At 47.8% G+C, this 20,824-nt stretch overlaps 2 protein-coding genes across 6 annotated transcripts in view; one reads left to right on the forward strand and one right to left on the reverse strand.

Moving 5' to 3' along the window:
- Positions 1-134: 134 nt before the first annotated feature.
- LOC125719216 (low density lipoprotein receptor adapter protein 1-B-like) lies at positions 135-12,803 on the forward strand. Of its 2 annotated transcripts, none has more exons than XM_048993794.1 (9): positions 135-392; positions 4,312-4,454; positions 5,143-5,255; positions 7,086-7,200; positions 7,420-7,492; positions 7,953-8,048; positions 9,086-9,219; positions 9,743-9,777; positions 10,748-11,687. In XM_048993794.1, the coding sequence occupies exons 1-9, from the start codon at positions 308-310 to the stop codon at positions 10,806-10,808; spliced, it is 855 nt and encodes a 284-aa protein (XP_048849751.1). In that variant the 5' UTR covers positions 135-307; the 3' UTR covers positions 10,809-11,687. The 2 variants fall into 2 exon arrangements, with proteins under 2 accessions (XP_048849751.1, XP_048849750.1); XM_048993793.1 differs by having other exon boundaries at positions 139-392; positions 11,545-12,803.
- Positions 12,804-16,469: 3,666 nt separating this feature from the next.
- LOC125719427 (fibronectin type III domain-containing protein 5) overlaps positions 16,470-20,824 on the reverse strand; it is a 30,817-nt gene continuing 26,462 nt past the window's right edge. For all 4 annotated transcript variants that reach the window (XM_048994183.1, XM_048994182.1, XM_048994185.1 and 1 more), the window contains one exon: positions 16,470-19,965. In XM_048994183.1, coding sequence (XP_048850140.1) covers positions 19,918-19,965 — 48 coding nt within the window. In that variant the 3' untranslated portion in view covers positions 16,470-19,917. The remainder of the gene's footprint in view (positions 19,966-20,824) is intronic.

Here is a 20,824-nt window from a genome sequence, read left to right on the forward strand (position 1 = left end):
TACAAAAGCATTTTTCTGACAAACGTTCTGGCCACATGCCTCCAGCGTCACCAAGCGCATCCATTACCTGCCAGCGGCAGCCCCTGCGGTTGTAAGCGGGAGGCGCCGGATCCGGATGGTTTACATAATTAACGCCGCCCATCGGGGCGAAACGCAATAACCCCTTTGGCTCGTACCTCCCCGCGGTTTTAAAGCGGGGTAGGAAAGTTGAAGGGAGGACAGAGAGGGTGGCATCTGAAGGAGCGCTTGGGGCTGCGAGGAAGGGAAGCCGGAGCTTGCTGGACGATCCCCCTCCCTTCCGTTGAGTATGGATGCCCTAAAATCGGCTGGCAGGGCGATTATCCGGAGTCCAAGTCTTGCGAAACAATCATGGGGCGTCGGTAAACACAAAAGTACGTCGTTTCGTTTTAAATCATTTACTGGAAATGTTGCGATTTGTTTCTTTGTGCCTTTTTGATACAATTGTTTCATTTTGCGTTTGTTAAGCACGTATTGCGCTGATCCGCTGGTTTGAGTGTTTTGGAGGAGAGGAGTAATAAAACAGTACGCGTTTTAGACGTTTAATAAAGTGCACGGTCCCTGTTATTTTACTTGATACCACCTGATGGCATGTAAAAGTGGGAATTTTGTATGTGGGGAGTTAATGACAGGAAATAGCTCTTTAAATGCGATTATCTGCGGGGAAATGCATTGCGTACGCTGCTGGATATCCAAATCTGCCTTTTTTTTCCTTGCCCGTTTAGAAAGCAAATTAGACAGTATGATGATACGAAGGAGTAGCACTTTACAGCAAGCGTTTGATGCACTTTAGTATACAAACGTGTTCGCTAAGTACTTCGGGGTGTTGAGAGGGGAAAGGCCAAACCGCACTATTAAGTAAAATTCACGTTGCTCAGGTACAATTAATGTTGTTAAGCGTTACTGCCAGCAGTGGCAAGTCATGTCCCCAACTTTGTGTGCGTGGGTCGACCGGTCTTTAACGTAATACTAAAAAACGCGTCTTATCAGAGGAGACTGCTGCGTTGTTCGTCAGGTTTTCTCTCCAGCGTCTCTTAAACAGTGAGATGACATATTTGTAGTCTTCCTTCCTCGGGGGGATATATTTCCCCAGCATTAAACAAAATCCGTGGTTTGCTTAAGACAATCGCCTGTTGATTAAACTAGAGTGCTCTTTTTAAAAAAAACTTTGTCCGTTTTGCATATAGGCCTACCATAAAACTTATGGAAATCGATGTAACTATCTTTGTAATATCTTTCTTTTACAGATGGAAAAATTTTATGTGGTGGGTTCTGTTCTGCATTCAGTGCACCGGTGGATGATTCTACTCCTCCTGCGCTGTGGTCTCCTGCTCTTTCCAGCGACTTGGTCTGTAATTCCCTAATGGGAAGCCAAAGTTCGCTGTGAGTTAAATTAGCTGATAATTGAAAGCCTGTAGAACCATGGCCCTTGGGCTAAAAAAAATCACTCCTAAGAACGTGACTTGCAAATTTAAATTTCCTTACCCTGCTGTTTGGTGTAGGAGAATCCATGCAGTGGTCTTCAGTCATCTCGAATGTTTAGTTACCTGGTAAAAGACCATCACTTGAGGCTATGACCCCACGAGCTGTCGTCTCTCTGCCCCATCCTGCGTGGGAAGGAGGGTCTTGTTTTTCTCCTGTTCCTGAAGATCTTTAAAGTCTGGAATTGCTGACTGTCTGCCTTTATGATAGAGGTCTGTGTGCTATGATGTACTGGAGCCCATCTGGACTTGTGGGCACATTTGAAATGGTAGATCAACATATTTATATCTGGTAACTTTTGTTTGTTTTTCTTTTTGCCCTTCTGTCCAGCCACTAAGTGTGATGCTTGTATGTATCAGTGAGCAATGCTGACATGAAACCTCTGTAAATCTGATCTGTGTCATTTTGCTTTTGAAATATTCTAAAGGTTATTTGCAATTTCTTTAAACATGTTTTGCAGCGAGTCCTGACTCGCATTCCCCTGAGAGTTAACTGGAGTCCCCATCCCCCCCCCCCCCCCCATCCCCCCCCACCTGTATTTTTTGCTGCTGCCTGCTGTTGATGGCTGTGGTTTTGAAAATGACAGGCTTGGTGCTGCAGGAGTGGCCTGGTGTTCAGGGCTCTGTCAGGAGACACTATACTTTTCTGAAGTCCGCTCCCGCGGGGGTGGGGGGGGTAACTTCACTCTGTTGCTGGTCCAACTCTGCTCCACGACTGTTTGGACCTGCGTTGCCCAACCTGGTTTTTAATCATCTTTTTTTTTTATCTGCTTGTCTTTGAGGATTTTTCTCAGGTTAAAGTGAGTGATTCTGTCTTAATCCTGGAGACGCACCAATCCTGCATTAAATTTATTTATATATATATATATATATATATATATATATATATATTTTTTTTTTTTTTGTCCTTTGGTGATGAAAGTGTCATGTTTGTTGAATGCTACACTAGCACCTTAACCAGAACCGAGGCCCAGGGAGGTTCCCTGCAGCTGTCTGAGCACTGTGGACTGATGGGTCCCAGTGGACTTCTGGGTAATTTAGTTCTGGTAGCTGGAAATGGGTGTTTTTCCAAATTGTCAGAAACCGGAGCAGTATGTTTGTGCCGAAGGCTTCCTCCTCTGGTCGGATACTTGTGTGTAGTTCTAACAGGTGTCCGTTACCAAAGTGCTGCTAGACCAGTTCCAAGTCACTATCCAGGGCAGTGTATGTTAGGGTTGTGCGGCTTGTTGCTCGCAGACCCTAAATATTTTAACTTGTGCATGAGATTCCCCAAGCTGCTGTGATTTCTGATGCCTTGCATTTTACATGTTGTTTTTCTAGTATAAGAAGAAAATCTACTTCTGAAGTTCATCTTTCTCAGAGTCGTGGTTTACGGACTGTCCTAAATAGGGGCTCTTCATAAAGGCAGACGTGGGGGGTTTGCCCTCCCTAGAATGCTAACATTTCCCTTCTCCTGACGCAGCCGCCCAGACGCTACTCCTGCCTGGATTTCCACGTCAGTGTGATGCTGCTGCTGTGGTTTCGCTGTTGTCTTGGAGGGGGGGGGGGGGTGGGTCTCTCTCTGGAGACGTGGGTATGAAATTGCACTTTTTGGTGTAATTAGTAGTGTGTCAATCGGCCATTTCAATCATCCATCACCGTAACCACTCAATCCCAACTGGGGACGGGGGGGGCAGGCGGATCCTGTCCTGGGAACATCGGGCGCAGGCAGGAACCAACCCTGGGCAGCCTGTTTAATGAAAGCTTGCTTAACCACCCCCCTCCCATATTGGTGAAGGCCAATACACAGGTGTGTGTGTGTTGTGTTTTGCTGTGGGGTGGCAGGATTGCTTTTGAGGGCTTAGAATAATCGCTGCAGCTTCCTGTCACTCCCATGGAGCTGTGGATTCTGCCGTTTCCGAATGGATATCAGCCGCCCCCCAGCTTGGGCCGGACCTCCCCCATTGAGCTGGTCTGCTGACTTGTGCTTTTTCTAGCTTCCTGATTGGTCTCCCGTTTATTTTGAAGTTCTTAGTAATTTACTCCCCTGGTGTTTTCAGGCGTCAGCAGCGACAGTGTTTACCGGCACTCAAATTTGTATGGAGCCTCTGAGGATCGGGGCCCCCCGTTGGCCACAAAGTCACTACACAAAATATTAAATCTCATTCCTTATTTTATGAGATGTCGGAGTGGCCTGATCTGCTAACCAGCTAGCTAGCTACAGTCTTCTGGCTCTACTTCTGTCTGTCATCTTACTGTGGCTCTGGCCTCCCCGCTGTGACCTGGTCTTCTACTGAACTCTGTCCTGTGTGTGGGGGGGGGGGGATTCTGAGCTGAGCTTGTGAACCTCCGTGTTTGGGAACCAGGGTGTGTCCCGTGCTGTCTGCCGTGAATGAATTTCCAAGACTGCTCGGATATCGACCAGCAATTCTGGTTTTAACTGGTGCTGTCTTTTTTATAAACCCGAATTCCGTTTGTGCGTTTTGTTTTGTTTTCCTTAGCGTGAAACATTTACCCCCATCAACCTGGGCTGGAAAAAATGTTTGGAAAACGATGAAAGCGTGTGTGTTTTGCTTTTTGTTTTAAATCCTACTCATTTGCCTAATCTACAATTAATTATTCCTTCCACTGGGAGAGCTCTCAGGTAAAGTCCTGCCAGATGTGGTACATTCCTTCACCTCCAAGTCCAAAAAGAAGCAAAGATGTCAGAATAACTGGTTTCTTCAGCATGCTGCTTGGTCCTGGGACCAGCCACAGGAAGGGCACGGCTGGGGGCTGGTGTCTGGGACGGAGCCGAGCTGGCAGACTCTCTGAAGATGTCCTTCCTCCGCAGAGCTTCCGGAGAACTGGACGGACACGCGGGAGACCCTCCTGGAGGGCATGGTCTTTCGCCTGAAGTACTTGGGCATGACGCTCGTGGAGGAGCCGAAAGGGGAGGAGCTGTCGGCCACCGCGGTGAAAAGGATCATGGCCACCGTGAGTCTCGCTCTTTCTCTCCCTTGGAGAGTGACATGGTCCCTTCATGAACCGTTAGTCTGTCTTGTTGGCTTTTATAAACAGCTAGTATGGTATTTGAGAGGATGACCCCCCCCCCTCCCTCCCTCAGCCATGGGAAATGGGGTTTGGGTGGGGCGGAAAATTTTATAACCATTTGATGTGGGATTTGGGCAGGGAAAATGATTACTGGGTAGGGAGGTCCTTCTTTTCAGATTGTCATACGTGGGTGATTAGATGGACTGATGACCCCTCCCCCACTCATCCGGCTTTGGTATGTCAGTCCGGTCACGAGACCCTAGAACCGTACACTCATACTGCTTTGAACCTGAATGATTTATCCTGTGTAGCCAGAGTCCTTGTCGCGTTCTCATTCGTGGAGTACAGCAGTAATTAGCTTGTCGGCTGTCTCCCCACGTCAGCCGCAACGCGAGCGCTAACGTCTGAACCGCGGGAAACCGCCCGGCACCCCAGCCTGTCGCGGAAACTCGCATAAGGGTTTTATTTCTTGAACTCTGCAGCCTTTTTTTAGATGCGGGGGTTTCAGCAGTGCTCTTTAATGCGTGTGTCAGTGGTCTTTGAGATGTGATTGCAGTAAGTGGCTGCGTTGGTTTGCTTTTCTGTGAATATTTGAACTTTCTTTTCTTTTTTAAAAACCCTTTTTCATCAGGCTAAAGCCAGTGGAAAGAAACTCCAGAAGGTGACATTAAATATTTCCCCTCGTGGAATTGTCCTGTATGACAACTTGTCCAACCAGCTGATTGAGAACATCTCCATATATAGGTGAGCCCCTCAATCTGAAAGTTGCTATGCATTAGCTTTGTCGCTAATGTAGCCAGTTTAGGGTGCAGACTGGTAACCTAAGCAAACCTGCTGGATACTGAGCCCTACAGGCTTAGGTTTTCTATCCTGCTGGTTACCAGCACTCCGGGATCAGAGTTGCCTATCCCAGTCCTACACTCTGGTCCGTGGTCATCTATGCTGTTCATGTAGTCGGCTTGTTTTAATATTGTGACTGTATTAGTTTCCTTGTCTGCGGCTCCTGGCGTTCATCACTCTTGTTGTGGTGACAGTGACCTCAATCTGAGTCTGTAACCTTCGTAGCTTTCAGTATGGGCTGGCTAACATCCATCTGTTTTTCAAATGCTTATCCAGGGTCACTGGAATGATCATGTTTAGCCAAAGCAATTACTGACTAGAACTCGAGGTCTAATTTTGGCTTCTAACACAGCAGTAGTTAAATTGTGTGAAAGATTCATTGCTTTGGCTGAACATTAATACATTTTAAATGACTTTCTCCTCAACCTTGGTCTGATTTGTATTCATGTCTTCGGGAGTGATTTTAAATCTTAGACCAGTACTTTGAAATGTAATTTAAAATATTCCCGGTAGGTTTATGGTTCCCCTGACAGAGTATCGCAGTTTTTTTTCTTTTCTTGGATTATTGTACCACACTAACCAATCGCATTTTAGGCTCCTAAATGGTCTGTTTTGTGTTGGTTAATGTTAGCATGCTAGCTGCTAACATTAACCAACAGCTGTTGAGTTTACAGACAACATGAGGGTTTCACAAGACGTTTGGTTTACTTGATTTAAAGGTGGTTTTTCTCTATCTGATATACCTTTGCTGCCTGGGGCAACTGAAATGTGAAAAATTTCAAGGCAGTTGGGAGAGGGTCGTGCTGTACATGACCTCCTGCCTCCCAGGTTGACCTGATGCTATCTGCTTATTGGGTTAAAACCACCCTGCTAGTGCTGCTGAAGTTCTTGAATTTAATCCAGTGGTTCTCAAAGTCGGTCCTCGGGCTCCACTTCCCTGCTTGTTTTCCAGCTATCCCTGCCCTACACTCTGACTGAACACACCTGATCCAGGTAATCAGAAGCTGAAAGACAGCTGGGGCTTGTGTGGGGCAGGGATATCGGGAAAACGAGCAGGGCAGCGGGGCCCGAGGACCGACTTTGAGAACCACTGATCTAGTGAGCAGAAACTCTGTCTACGAACGTCCTCAAATTTGCCCCTAAAATGCGTCCTGTGGTTTAATCGGCATGTTTGACCATGTTCCTCGGCTACCCAGGTATCTCACGCTGCCTTGTCTGTCTCTCCACGTGGCCTGGAGCTGGGCTTGGGCATGGGGACGCAGGTGTTTCCCTGCAGCATTGCTGCTGTTCGGAATAGTTTGTAAATACCTGTGTAATATTGTTATTGCTTTAGAGCAGTAACGTTGATATTATTTGTCCTTCAGCCTTTAGTGCATGTTTTTAATCAGTTCGACCTGTCCCTGTGCTCTTGAATGAACAAAAGGTATGGATTTGCTGTCATCATGGAATGAACTCCTCTTCTTTTGAATGTTGGCCGTTAAAATTACGGGAATCTACAGGTGGTTTGGTCCGTCAAATTTATAGAATTGAAATCTGAATGAATACATCATTAAGGGTATTTATTGCTGGATTTTTGGGCGCTCTCCACTCTCGATGTTGGGGGTGAAGGGGGTGTTCTGCAGGAGTGATGTAGCAGTTTCATTTTCTGGCCAGACCATCCACAGTGATAGCAGGGGATTTTGGGGGGGTTGATTGAGAACTGTTGTTTAAAATCTCCACCCCCATCTCTGACAGGATATCGTACTGCGCTGCGGATAAGAACCATGACCGCGTGTTTACCTACATCGCCCAGAGCCAGCAGAATGACACACTGGCATGTCACGCATACCTCTGTCCCAAGAGGAAAGTGGTGAGCGTCGCCATGGCAACGCAATGCTGTTGGGGGGGCGGCAGTGGGCCTGTCAAAAATTGGTTCGATCCTAAATGTCTAAGATGTTGTTCATTGAGCTGATTTGGGATTTTGAATTTTCAGATTTGTAGTAGCTGGTAGTTCATCAAACCCACTGAAATGCTTGCTGGTCTGCACCGCCCCCCACCCCCACCCCCCCTTCCTCCATCTTCATTTCAGGCCCAGGCTGTGACGCTGACGGTGGCACAAGCCTTCAGAGTAGCCTTCGAGTTCTGGCAGGTCGCCAAAGAAGGTGCGCTTGGTTGCCGTGGAAACGAGAAATGCTGTTGCCTGGGCGACGGGCTCGGAATACTCCAGTTTGAAGGAGCGAGAGCCCCTTTGCCTGTTTCCGATGTCTGATCATCGATATGATGGGTTATTTATAGTGATGCTCTGCACCGCCTGAACCACAGGCTCTCTCTCGTGTCAGTCGCCGTTTCTCGGTGGAATGTCACCTCTCTCCTAGCGCTACACCGAGTTCTGTTTTGAGCACTCGCTGTGGTATTTAGTAATTGATACTTTGATTTTCCTAATAGCTTTTCCTACTTGTTCCGTTGTCCAAAATGATGGAATCAATGTAACGAACAGTGGTCCGCGCTGAAACGCGGCGATAAATGTTTATTACGAGAATGTCGGCGTTGTGCTGTTGGCTCCGTAGCGGCAGCGTGATTGTGCTGCACAGTCGTGTCTCACAGCTGATCTGTCGCACACAGAGAATGGGAAGCGGGCAGCGTCTGGCTCTGACGGCGAGGCGCCCAGCAGCTCCCAGTCAGAATGGTCCCTCAACCTGCTCAGCCTGAAGGGGAGGGGTGAGTGTGTGCTCACAGACGCCCTCTAGAGGTGTGTGGGCTGAAGTGCAACAGGACGGACCTCATGACATTCCACATGTGTGTTCCACTGTCCTCCGTAACACACCCTGGGGTTTTGATGTAAGCGTTGGGCGTTCGCTGTTTTGTGTGAGGAGCTGAGCTTTGACTCGCAACCTCGCGTCATGCTGTCTTGGAAATTGGACCTGTCCGCCGCTGATCTCTCCTACATGCAACCAATGAGAGAATCGCTGTACATGTGCGCTAAAGCGGCCAGTGGTGGGGGGGGGACTTCATTTTTATAACTTAAATATATAAAGTACATCGCAGTAAGAAACTGTCGCACAAGGATAAGAGGATTTATTTATTTTAATTCAGAAAAAGCGGAACTTGTTTAGCTTGCTAGTGCAGATTTTCGGATTAGTGGAATTACGTTACACTCAAAAAATCAAAACAAAGAGATGTACAGTCGGACTTAATGGAATTAATGTAAACATGCTGGTACTTTTACAACTTTTAAAGTATATTAACCCGTATATTGTGCATCTCTACGTACTGGTTGTTCCATCTACATGAAGATGAGATGTAATATAAAATAATATAACCACTCAAGAATCTACCCTTTCTTGCCCTTGAGTGGCTGCCAGAATAATCAGCAGCTGCCCTCAATCCGCCGTCTGCTAGTTGGCACAGGCAGTGTTGATGTCATTGCTAACAGCATAACATCATTGTTTCGTAGCTTGTCTTGGTTTTGCTTGTAGCTGTCAGGTATGTATTTATTTATTTATTTATTTATTTATTTTAATAAAAAAAAAAAAAAACCTGCTAGATAAGTGGCTTCCGTGTGCCATCTTAAGAGGTGGGGGGGGAGGGGACTACGCTGCTTTAAATGAAAAGGTTGGGGGAGGGGTGCTGGGGTTTGACCCAATCACCATATGTTGTGTTCCTGAACCCTTTTCTGGGTATAGAATAGATTGTGCCGGAATGGATTTGGCTTTGCTTTGATGTTGTGTATCAACATTAGCCTTGCCCCCTGGCAGAGGGGGACACTGGAACTGGAACCCTACTGGACCTGGGTGAGAGCCCCCCGGCTGACCTGCCTATCGCGGCCCCCGACTCTGCTCACCCCTTCGCGGTGCACGGCACAGACATGGAAAACAACAACACGCTGTGGGTGAGCGTCCTGGTCCCGCCCCAGAGGAACCTGCCTCTCGTTTGCCTCGGGCCACTGCGGCCTGAACTCTGCTAGCTGCGATGTGCCGATTTCACCTGACTGTAAATCCAGTGACTCCTGCCTTGAGTTGCCCTGCAGTTAAAATTTTCTGGTCTTTTTTTCCTACATGTGTTTTTGAGCGACTAGTCAGTGACTGTTCTCTGCGCTGGGTGCAGTGTGTCTGACCTGCCACCTCCAGTGAGAGATTCCTGATCATGTGGCTCTTGCAAAGCAAAGCCCTCATTCATACACACCCTCATCTCTAAGCCCCTGCCCCAAGCTGGAGTCCCTTTCAGTTTAATTTTCAACATCTTTTGCTCTCTGTATACACGTCCAATACTGTTTCATTCCCTAAATATTTTAACAGAATCCTTCTGTGGTAAACTGTCTGCCAGATGTTTAGGTCATTGTGTGTGTGTGTGTGTGTGTGTGTGTGTGTGTGTTCGTGTGTTCACTTAACCAAATCTTTTCCTTCGACTCGCAGGAGCTCGACGACGGCCTCGATGAAGCCTTCTCCAGGTGAGGGGGGGGCCCCTTTGTTGGTTTTTGTGGCTTGTTTGCTGCTGAAACGCCTGTCCCAGCCGCCTGTTTCGTCAGTCGCCGGCACCTGCTGGCCACCCGGTGTTCATCTGTAGGGAGTTTCTACGGGAAATGGGCAGAACCGCCTTCCAACTTCCCGTCTAAGTATCTTTCAAAGTCAAAGTGTCTGTCTCTCTCATCTTCGGCTATATGATGCACGGCTCATAAACTGAGAATTTCAATCTTTTTGTTCACAGTGGAAACGGTAATAGAATATAAATATGTGAGACACTGATAGTAGTTAAGTATAAAAAATAGCTGTGCAAATGGCTGATGGGATCGAATGAGCAGGAATGCAGTACATAGATTACTGGTTTTATGAGTTTGATTTCAGTGCTGGGAGTGGTTTGATAGAGGAAGGGCCCATCCACTAGGGGGCGTGCTGATGTGTAAATGCACTATATATATATATACGTGTTTCTGTGCTGCCTGGTAGAGGTTTAGGCAATCCTGCGTGCTGAATGTCTGGACATAAGCTGGGGCTGTCTGGGCTCACTGACTCACCCTGCCTGTCGTCATTATGGGCCCATTTTTGGAGATAATGATGAATTCTGTCTGCCTGCCGCCCGCCGGATAAATGATCTCTGTCCTCTCTAATGGCGGCTCACGCTGAGCATTGTCGGGCCCTCCTCTGGCCCTGAACCCCCATACCCCGCTCCCCCCCCCCCCCCCCCAATTCAGGATCATTATCATTCCCCTGATCAGAATGGGTTTGTGTTTTATATTGTCCATTATTAGCTGGGCTAAACGTGCAAAAGCAGTCATCACTCATTTTGCTGTGATGGTCTTCGATATTCCAGGAGGACGTGGGGGGGGGGGCTGCCTGCTTCTGGGCCCGCTGCCAATGTCCAGAACGTCTTTGTGATGTGCGGAACGATCTTCTGATGTTTCTCTTTCTGTTCATTCCCAGCCCACGTTGGCATTTCTATGGTTCGCTATCAGGTAACTGTGTGCAGAGCCAGGTCATGTGATCGACTTCCTTCATTTCGTCTCCCTCCCTCTCTGATGCTTGTATTCCATCCATCCATACTTCTTTCAGAGGTCTGGAATTCCCCCCCCTCCCATCAATGTCGTGCCTCTCTCTGATTGCCCAGGCTCTAATACAGACCTACCATTACATTATAGGGTGGTCTTTGTACCAGTTTATCCATGCTGCACTAATTTCATGATTCCATTTTATTCAGAATCCTGGTAGTAAAGCCTGGCACTAGGGTGACCAGTGGTCCTTTTCGGTTAACCTCCACTAGCAGTTCGAGTTTGGAAGCAAGTTCTCGCCTCCCGAATTCTGGTGCGAGATGAGTGCGATCTGCCGTGCTCCTGCCGAACAGCTTTTCAGTTTTAACGTGACTAACATTGTCAAATATGAACAGCATTCTTCATAATCATCACCGTCGTCCACACAATCATCTCTGGCTTTTGTGTTCTCGGTTTTAATGTTGCCAGCACTTAAAGCACAAAAAAATAAACATTATAACATATTATTAGTGTTTTAAGTGGAGCCCCCAGTTGGACACTTGCTCCCAGTCACTGCTGTAAAATGGTACTTTTCTTTACCCCCCCATTGCGCCTTGGCGACTAAGTGCCCTGAGTGTTTGCTTTGTGCTGAAGTCGTGCTCGGCGTGCTGTTGAAATATCCCTGCATGGTTATACGCATGTGTCTCTTATCATGGCTCTAATGCCCTGTCAATCTCCCCCTAACCCCGCAAGACTCGCCGAGTCTCGCACGAACCCCCAGGTCCTGGACATCGGGGTGATATCCGAAGATCTCCATGCCGATACTCTGCAGTGGTCTCCCTCCGGCTGGGATGCAAGTGATGGAAACGACCTGTTTGGGTTCTGACGCCGCACCGCGTGGGGGCAACTGGCCGGTCGTCCCTGGAGGGCCCCCCCTCGCTGAATGCGCGTGGGCTTTAGCTGGGTGACTGGATACCAGGCTGGTGCCAGGACTCGTCCACCAAAGCAGTAATAGAGTATTACGCCACCTTAAACGATGTTTCGCGATGCATTGCCCACTTCCCCTCTAGGTGACACACGCAGCCAAAGTGGTAGTTTGCACTATTATGTTAAAAAGAATTATACCGCGTATCATGACATTGTTTTATATATAAATGTATGTGTCAGTCTAGCTATCGGTGTATGTTTGAGGAGGATGATTATGCTCTTATCTCTGCGTGAGGATGAAGCTCCATTCCGGAAGGATCTAAAGCTGAAACGTGTGGAATTAAGATTTCGCTTTTTGAAGGATAACCGTGACTTATCTCTGAGCTTGGGTGTGCGGGGGCCGTTTCCCCTTCTGATGCGAGGACAAACCCAGATAGCGAAGCCGTTCCACAGGGGTTACGTTCCAGTCCAGCTTCTGTGAAGCAAACATTCCTGCAGCTGTGGTGAAAGGGGGAGGATTAAGTGTTTCTGCTAACCTCTTTTGTTGAAATTCACCCCCCCCCCCCCCCCCACGTTGCGGCCAGATTTGCTGGTCTTTTTTCTTCCTTTTGCTTTAAGGGAGTGGAGCCTGGATTTATTGTGGGTGGCTTTTCTATAGGTGGGGGGATTTGTGGTTGCCTGGCTGGTGTTTTGGGTTATTTGGGTGTCCTCCTTGGCATGCGTGGTGTACATGTAAGAGCGAGACCGCAGCCTGGCTTTCTTTCGAGCTGCCGCTGGGTGGAGTCGGTCAGCCGGTTTTGCTGCTACAGAGCCACATGTTGGCAGACGCGTTATTCACTGGCCTTGCTACTACTCCCTCTCTGTGGTTCTGAAGAGCTCTGTGTGATCTGTTATGGGGATGTTCCTATGAAGCGAGCCTCTTGCCTTTCACCACTGTGTATCTCTTCTTGCTTCAGGTCTTTTTAGAATGAGTGACGTCTCATGGTTGTTTTTTGGTTTTATTTATTTGCTGGCACCAAGTCAATTTGTTAATGCTTCGTGGGCCATGTATTCCTGTAAATTGTAATAAACGACTGTTGAGATGATTGTCTGTCTGGTTCTGAGTCATTTGTCTCGCTTAACAGACCCTTATCTCGGCGCTGTTGAGCCCACTGGCGGATTGTTTTAGTTGGATATCGGCAGTCCACACTGAAGTCGATTTGAGCGATGCATGTTTCACCCTCCAGGGGGCAGTATTTGCACACAGTCGTCACGCCGTGCTGCTGTGGTGTTGGACGTACCTGCTTATTACAGCATTAGCCTTTCCCTTGTATAGTTGAGTAAATAAAATATTCAACTGTTACCTTGTACTTGACATTCACTCCCTTTTGAGAGACCTCAGTCAGGGCTTCAGTGTCTGCCTGTGATATTTATACCATAGAAATACCTAAAGGGGTGAGTACGGTACTAAAACACAAGTTGTCAATTAGTGCCCCCCCCCCCCCCCAGCTTTCTTGAGTTAAATATCTCCAGAACATTATGGGTGTCAGATGTACCCTAACCCATACTGTGATTCTGGTCATCTTAGTGCTTGGTAACAATACACTTTCCCTTTTGAGTTTTTCATTAGGAAAAAAAATTGGTGTGATTTTAAACCTAAAGTGCTTTTAATCTTTGCTGGAAACCGTTTTATGAGCGGAGCTGCAGAGCTATTTCCTACCTTTACTGTTTAATACAGATACTTTTTATCCAAAGCAATGTCTCTCTCCGAATGCAGGGTCAGTTAGTCCCTAGAGCATTTCGGGGTTAGGGGTCTTGCTCAAGGGCCTAACAGTGAAATCACTGCCAACCCTGGGACTTGAACAGGCACCGCATCCTAACCCCCTGACCCACACACCAGCAGAGGTGGATGTATCTATATTTTTAGTTTCTAGACCTAAAATTTCTGACCACCCCCATATTCATCAGTTCCTTCCAGATGCTGAAAGGTAGATCTTGTTTTTGCCGACCGTGAGGCTAATAGACAGAATTCCTTCAGTGATCGCCTCGTTACTGTCGCTCAACTGACTCTGCCCACCCCAAGAGGGGGGCCTTGTTACGCCGCTGTCACCAAGGCGAGACCCTCCACCCCAGTTTTCCGTTAAGCATGGCCCCCTTATTTCTAGTCACCTTCACAATTCACGATGTAGCCCGGGGCAAACGCCAAACTCTGAAAGCCTGGCACGGTGATGTGCTTTTTGTGGTTACTACTCCCAAAATGCTAGAATGTTTCCTGGGGGGGTTAAATCATTCTGAGAGCAGAGACCGATGCACTTAAGCCTGTGAAATACCAAGTTCTGGTGCAGGAAAGGCGAGAGGATAATTCATTCGGTAAATGGTTGTTATATAAGAATAATTTTGCTTAATATTCACCCCTACATTCCCTTCTTGTAATAGCTTTTTTCATCACACTGCTTTAATGTCTTCCCTTAATATTCCTGTAAAAAAATAAGGTACAGAACAGTACATGAAGTATAGTGTACCGGGTAAATCTAGGTTAGATGCCCTTCGCAAGTCGATGGTAGTTCCTCTGCTGAGCCACTGAGGCTTCAATAAATGTTATCACGCAGTAAACGATATAGCATTGGCTTTAGGATGGTTATCAAGAACGGGGTCTAAGCTGACCCCGCTGTTACCAGATTCACCTGAGCTGAAACCTTAACGCTTATACACCCCATAATAATAAAGGGATCCTCTTTAAAAACACATTTTCATTTGTATTTGCTGACGCATTGCAAAAACCTTCGTATCGGACCTCGTTACGATTGCGATTTTATGATTATGAACATGATCAGCCCGTCATTGAGGGTTTAAGGACGTGTTATTAAGCTGTGAAAGGTCTTTGACTGGGAAAAGTCTTCGGTGCGTCTGACATTTTAAAGGCCAATGACACAGCGCCAGGGTTGGAGGATGAACGGTAAACGTCTTTCTCCCTGAGAGCGCCGCCGCCTGCCGAATGCTCCCCGTAGCACCTCCAAAAAGCGATTCTCCACAGCGTCTTCCTGGAGGGAGAGTGATTTTCCATCTCTGCGCCTGGGGCTGGTCGTAGGGCCTGTCATGGGGTAGTGAGTTTGGCAGCAGGAGGTACATGCACCAACCGACGCAGAGCGCCGGGGAATGGTGGTCTGTCAGCACAGCACTGACACCTGTCTGGGCGACAGTCAAACAGCTTGCGGGCCCCTGGCTCCAGCCTGGGGGCCACATATGGCCGACGCTGCCCCCCTGCAGCTTGTCATTATTATTTTTTAGCATAGCTTCTTTGCTTTTCTTGTTTCCTGGTTTATGATAGTTTTAGCAGTATCAGCGTTAGTGATATTAGCATCTTGCTGAGCCTTACGGATTTTCCATAAGTAAGACTAACTTCACTCAGTGTTATATTTGAGATGTGGGGGCGCTGGTTGCCCGTGTGGTCACTGATCCACTGAGGAGAATCTCCCCAGGTGGTCAGGGGACGCTTGTTGATTTTCCCAAAAAAAAAAAAAAATCATAAATCGGGAGACAGAGTTCAGACCACGTTATGGCATAATGAAATGCAACCCATCAACTGATTTAAGGAGTAGCTTACAACATGCTAGAATGTGCTCTGTCCGTTCGTGATGATAGACTGCAAATTTTACCTTCTATCGGTGTAATCACACTTGCATCATTGCCTCTTTTACTGCATATTACGCTTCTCTATTGCTTGACATTTACGAAAGATGCAAAGTAGCTAATGAATGTAACAGGTGGCCCGTTTGGATCTTTCCAGAACCCACCCTTTCTGTCCCCGAATAGCTGCAATATGCGCTACCCTAAAGGTATAACTTCCACTCGATTGATGGCTACGAACTTTAGCGGGCCGAGTTTAATGGGTACCAGTGTTTGTCGGAATCGTGACAGACTCCCGAACGTGTTTCTGTAGTCTCCGGGGTGACTGACTCAGTCTTGTTTACCTCGCTTTCAGAGGCAGACTTGGTAGCTGTCAGAGGCCCATCCGTCCCTGAATTAGCACATCTGATGCCGCTTCCGTAGCCAAACAGCAGACAGCCGAACCTTCACATAGTACGCAGCTTCTGGCTCCCACTCCATGCCGTACCATCCATCGAAAGAGAAAGCACTGAGATCTTTTGTTCGCCCCCCCCCCCCCCCCCCCCCGAAAGGAATGACACGTCAGGGACGCTTTTCCGAGCTGCCAAAGGAACGCTGAGCAGATGAACTCGCACAGACCCGCTGCTCCCCGTGAAAATGAACGGCCGAATCTCGCCAACGGTGACAGATTCCCACCCACAGCGTGTCAAGGGCAGCTCTTCCGGGACTGGGATCCCATTCACGGATGCAGGTGCCCTCCCAACTAATGCCCGCCGTGACCTTCGCCGATCCCGAAACCTGCAATTTACTTGGCAGCGCGGATCCTTAATGAGGACAGGGTCTAGAACCTGCACAACCAACGATCCAATAACCTCCTCAACCCGGACGTACAGTTTACATACGTTGTATAGCTATCCAGCTCTGTGATACGAGACCCTGGACTTCGGCAACCATGCATTTTACTGCACATTGTACTTAGTAAAACTGTGTATGTGACAAAACTTCATCTATTTTCATTCCATACCGTTCTGAAATGGCACCAGGGCTGAGAATAAGCTTGTTCCTCTTCTGCTGACTTCTCCATCAAACCATTTAATCACCTACCTAGTGATTATTTAAACTAGGCGATTTACTGTCTTATTACACAAATTAGAAAGAAAATGCGATTGGCATTGAAAATATCGGATAACTTTATTAAATTGAAGTTAAATACATGATTAAGCATATACGCAGTTCTTTAAAGAGATACCATATGGGCTTATTTATACAGAACCATGCTGGCCCTCTTTCAGCAGTTAATATGAATTCCGTATGTTAAATATAAATTGTATACTTTACACAAAACACCCCCCCACACACACACACACACACAGACACACACACAGACATCCACGTGTCTTTGGAAACAGTCTTGTTTCTGGTTGTGTTATCGTCTGACCATTTCAGAGGTACACAGTTTTCTGTGGATCACTAACGTCGAGACTTCCGCTGTTGGGATGCAAGTCCAGGTCTGTGCGTGCGTTCGCTGCTTTGATCCAAAGCAAAATGAGAGTTCGCCGATCTTGAGGGGACGGTTCTCTGTCAGCACCTCGCTGCCCACGGTCTCTTTGTTCTCCCTCGCCATGGTAACCGTCGACCCTCACGACGGGCACGGAGAACAGGACGCTGGATTCTCAGCTTCCAATTGGTGTCTCCCGCCTGCAATAAAGCATGTCGTGTTCCACGTGCAGATTAATATGTCACCAACGTCGTCCCCAGGGGGGATTGTGGACCTTTTAACATGGTGGCTGAGAAGCTGTCGTTTAAAACGCACATCAGTAATGAGCAGAACTGATGGGGGGAGGGGGGGGGCAGGTTATATTGGTCATGGATCAGTTACAGTGGTCTGAGAAACATCCATTGGTGGGGTGCACCTGGAATGCTGTTGATGAGCATGAGGACAGGAGGGGGGAGGGGGGTTGGTGCAGAAAATGTAAAAGACTACAAATCCCATGTCCAAGTGCTACCAACACATATAGAAATAAGGTGAAATAAGTACTTTGTGAAATCTGCTACACCCACTTAAGGACATACAGCATGTATGCAAAGCTGCAAGTGCTAAGAAATAAAATGGCAGAGAATATGACAGTAATCAAAGGATGTACTGAACTGGGTCATGATTATTTTTCATCAGTAACATTTAAGCTGAAAGATGGGGGCTATTGAGTTTGTAGGGTTATATTTAAATTGTTTTAGCTGCTTAGCAGAATAATAAATCCGAGGTGACAAGATGCGTTATACTTCAGCTGCTTGACAGACTGTAGACACTAATTTTAAGCTCCCCGCTCAGGGGTACAACAGCAGAGCCCTTCCTCACCACCATTTGGTCAAATGCCAATGTCTGCCACTGTCTCTTCGCATTAGCGTCATGCAGACGCCGCCCGCATAAGTCATACTTCTTCATAGGTCCAGCCTGCGTTCACTCTAAAGCGTTCGTCATTTACATGGCAAAGAAGCATTGGGCTTGGGGGGGATTCAGAGTGGGGGGGATAACTCCTAGCAGCAGAAAGTCATCATTCATTTCTGGAACCATGTACCCCCCCCCACCACCACCTTCCACTTTGCTTATATAAGCTGCCAGGACCGGAATATTAATATTGCCTATTTCTCATGTCACCGGCTGCCTCCTCCCCGCTCAGCCAAGGTTAATTATCAGCCGTTAAAAACAGAAATACTCCATCTTGGCTGAGTGCTGGGTGGGCGGGCGAGACGTAGCTGCAGATGTGGACAGGGTTGGCAGGAGTGTGGCGGTGTGAAGCCCGGGGGAGCCGTCTGTCACCAGCCAACCTGATGACGGCGCGTTGGAACCCAGCAGCGATAGTACCCAGAATCCTTCAGGATGGGGACAGGGGCACTGTGCTGTGACCAATCATGGAGCCTGCCCTGCCAGACCAACCGTGTCTTCTTACCTTACTGCGCTTTCAGCCTTTTTCTCAGCATAGAATGGCTTTGTATGCTTTTTTTTTTTTTTTAAGTGACATTAGGTTTAGCGGCAGCAGCGGCGGTGAACAGACTGCGGCTCTGTAGAGATGAATAACAGTAGTGCCGTGTTTGCAGGAGGCCCACACATCCGTACGGCTGCGGCCCCACGGGAGGCAGCATCGCCACTGACGACGGAGGTGCCCCATAAGCCTTTGCACCCGGGCTTCTTACTGTACAAAGCTGGGAAAATATACAAAACATACTGCATGTTTTCATAGACATACTGCAAACCAGCTTCATGTCCCACATCCGGCAGGGTGGACGGTAGCAGCCTGACACTTAAGGGCATCTCAGAGAAAAGTACAAAAAGATGAAAAGCAGGTGATTAAATAAAAAACAACATTTTTACAAATTTTGTCTGTGTCTGATTGAGGGCTGGCACTTCTCCCTAATGGCTAGGAACTCCATTGCGAAGTGTGTGCTGGGAGAGCAGAAAGAGAGGCCAGAGACTGGACGCAGGATGCTGGCGGCCCTTTGTCAATGGGGGCGGGGCCAGGTCACCCGCTCTTCTCCGCTGTAAGTTATTGCTCGGAGATAATCAGTCCCGCCTGACGATGACTACAGGCATGTCTCTCCCCTACGGAGTTGATACAAAAAAGTCCTTTTCCTCAATAGCGCCTGAACGTTTGTTTTGTTGGTGTTTTCCTTTCCGGTTCAGTCTCGCTGTAAGTAAATAACTGACCTCCAGCTCCCTGCTGGGAAACGCAACACTGACGCGACTGGGTTTGTCAGACTTCATTAAAGGAGACGGAACAGACAGAAAGGCGATGCCTGGAGGAAGGCACCTTTAAATACATAAACGGTTTGAAAACGCATCCCAGGATGGAACAGTTATCTTTGTCAGCGGTAATTATTGTAATCAACGGTAAGAGGGTACAAATGAAGGGAATAACCAGGATTAACGGACAGACGTTGCGAGTGCTGTGCAATTATGTGTTTATCAGACTCATCTCGACGTGAGAAATATCACACCGCCGTAACCCTCTGGCGAAAGATATAGCGGGATATAGTGCCCGACAGAGGACTGGAGCACGCACGCGCACACGCTCATTTGGGGAGGAGGATGAGCTGGGATCTCTCTGAGCAGGACACCACCGAGTCCCCCGGACAAACCCTACAGATGCCCTGAGAGGGAGCGAGTTGGACCAACCCTGCGCTTAAGAGATTGTTGGGGACGGATTTACAGTAAGTCGTGGAGCTGGTGCAACCCAACCCCATAGACTGATCCGCTGTGGAATAACAGGCAACAAAGAGAGGCCCAACCACCATCAACCCAAGCTGGTGCCTTCTTCCTGCATGCTAGGAGATACAGCTCTGCGCTGTGGTGCTGGACCGTGGAGGTGGACTCTGTGTAAAGGACCATCCCTTCTAGTTCTTTAAAAGCTGGAGCCCCTGCAACCGTTGGCACGGAGCCCCCACGACCAGAGTCATGTCTACCATGCAGGGGAATGATCTGACGACGATCCGATCCTGTGGCTCTTCCCAGCATGCACAGGGGCACTCGGCCCATCGGTTTATGTTCTTTGATGGTTTTTTTGTTTTTTTTTTTTGTTTTTTTTTTTGTTATAAAGTCTTTAGCATGTAGATGACCAGTCAAACCTCAATGATGTTCACTGATGGTTTCCGCTTGTTTTTGGGGAACTGGAAAGAGAAGGAGACAAATGAAATTACTACATATAATGTTCATCTTCTCCCCATCAAGTAGAACAAAAGGCTCGACCGAACCAACAGGAAGAGGCTGTGGGGAGAAGGTTTATATGACGGAAACAGAGTGCTCTAAATTAAGTATTACTCCATTAATGTGTCAGAATCCCCTGCTGTTTAAATCACTATCTTCACGTTTAACATTTATTGCAGGGATTGGAGGCTTTGTGGATTTGTAGCCTTTTGTATGTATGAATGTTTTATGAGCTCGGTACTCCTGCCAGCCTCTGCAGCAGCTGAGCCGGATGGCTGGAACGCCGGGTGCCCCCCCCCGGCTGCCCCCCCCCGGCTGCTTTTGGCACGAGGCCGAGCATGGCATCTGCCCACGGAGGCCCCAAGAAGGCCCCACGCAGGCCACCCTGAAAAATGACATTGAACTGTGAGACCAAATGAGCCCGGAGTAAAGGGTCCCTGAGTCCTCTGTAGAAATGGCACCTAAAAGGCAGTTAAATTCCAGAGGTCTGTCACATGAGGACAGTGTGCTCATGCGTCCATGATGGGCTTTGGGCCTTGTCAGAAGTACAAATGCTGACCGAGGTTTTGTCCTCACCTGGTTGGTTGAAACAAAACCTTAGTCTGCATTTGCACTTTCTGGACCCGAACTTTCCACCAATGGATTCCTTCTGTGAGTAACTTCCCCAACACTGTTGAGAGTTTTGCAAAGACTTCGGGCCCCAAAAATGTATAAATATCCCAGAAAAAAATGTTCTTGTCAATGATGACAAAAGCAGCTTAATCGACGCTCTTTCATGGAGATATTATTGTCCTGCTCCTGCCTCTATGTTAGGGAGTGGAT

The sequence above is a fragment of the Brienomyrus brachyistius genome, chromosome 23, assembly GCF_023856365.1.
Source record: "Brienomyrus brachyistius isolate T26 chromosome 23, BBRACH_0.4, whole genome shotgun sequence".
NCBI lineage: Eukaryota > Metazoa > Chordata > Actinopteri > Osteoglossiformes > Mormyridae > Brienomyrus > Brienomyrus brachyistius.

Bases quoted from the DNA above. Each gene is read 5' to 3' on its own strand.
- LOC125719216 (XM_048993793.1), top strand. From the start codon at position 308: ATGGATGCCCTAAAATCGGCTGGCAGGGCGATTATCCGGAGTCCAAGT. The intron at 7,201-7,419 runs GTGAGCGTCGCC...TCTTCATTTCAG, and splicing joins TCTGTCCCAAGAGGAAAGTG to GCCCAGGCTGTGACGCTGAC. The intron at 7,493-7,952 runs GTGCGCTTGGTT...TGTCGCACACAG, and splicing joins CTGGCAGGTCGCCAAAGAAG to AGAATGGGAAGCGGGCAGCG.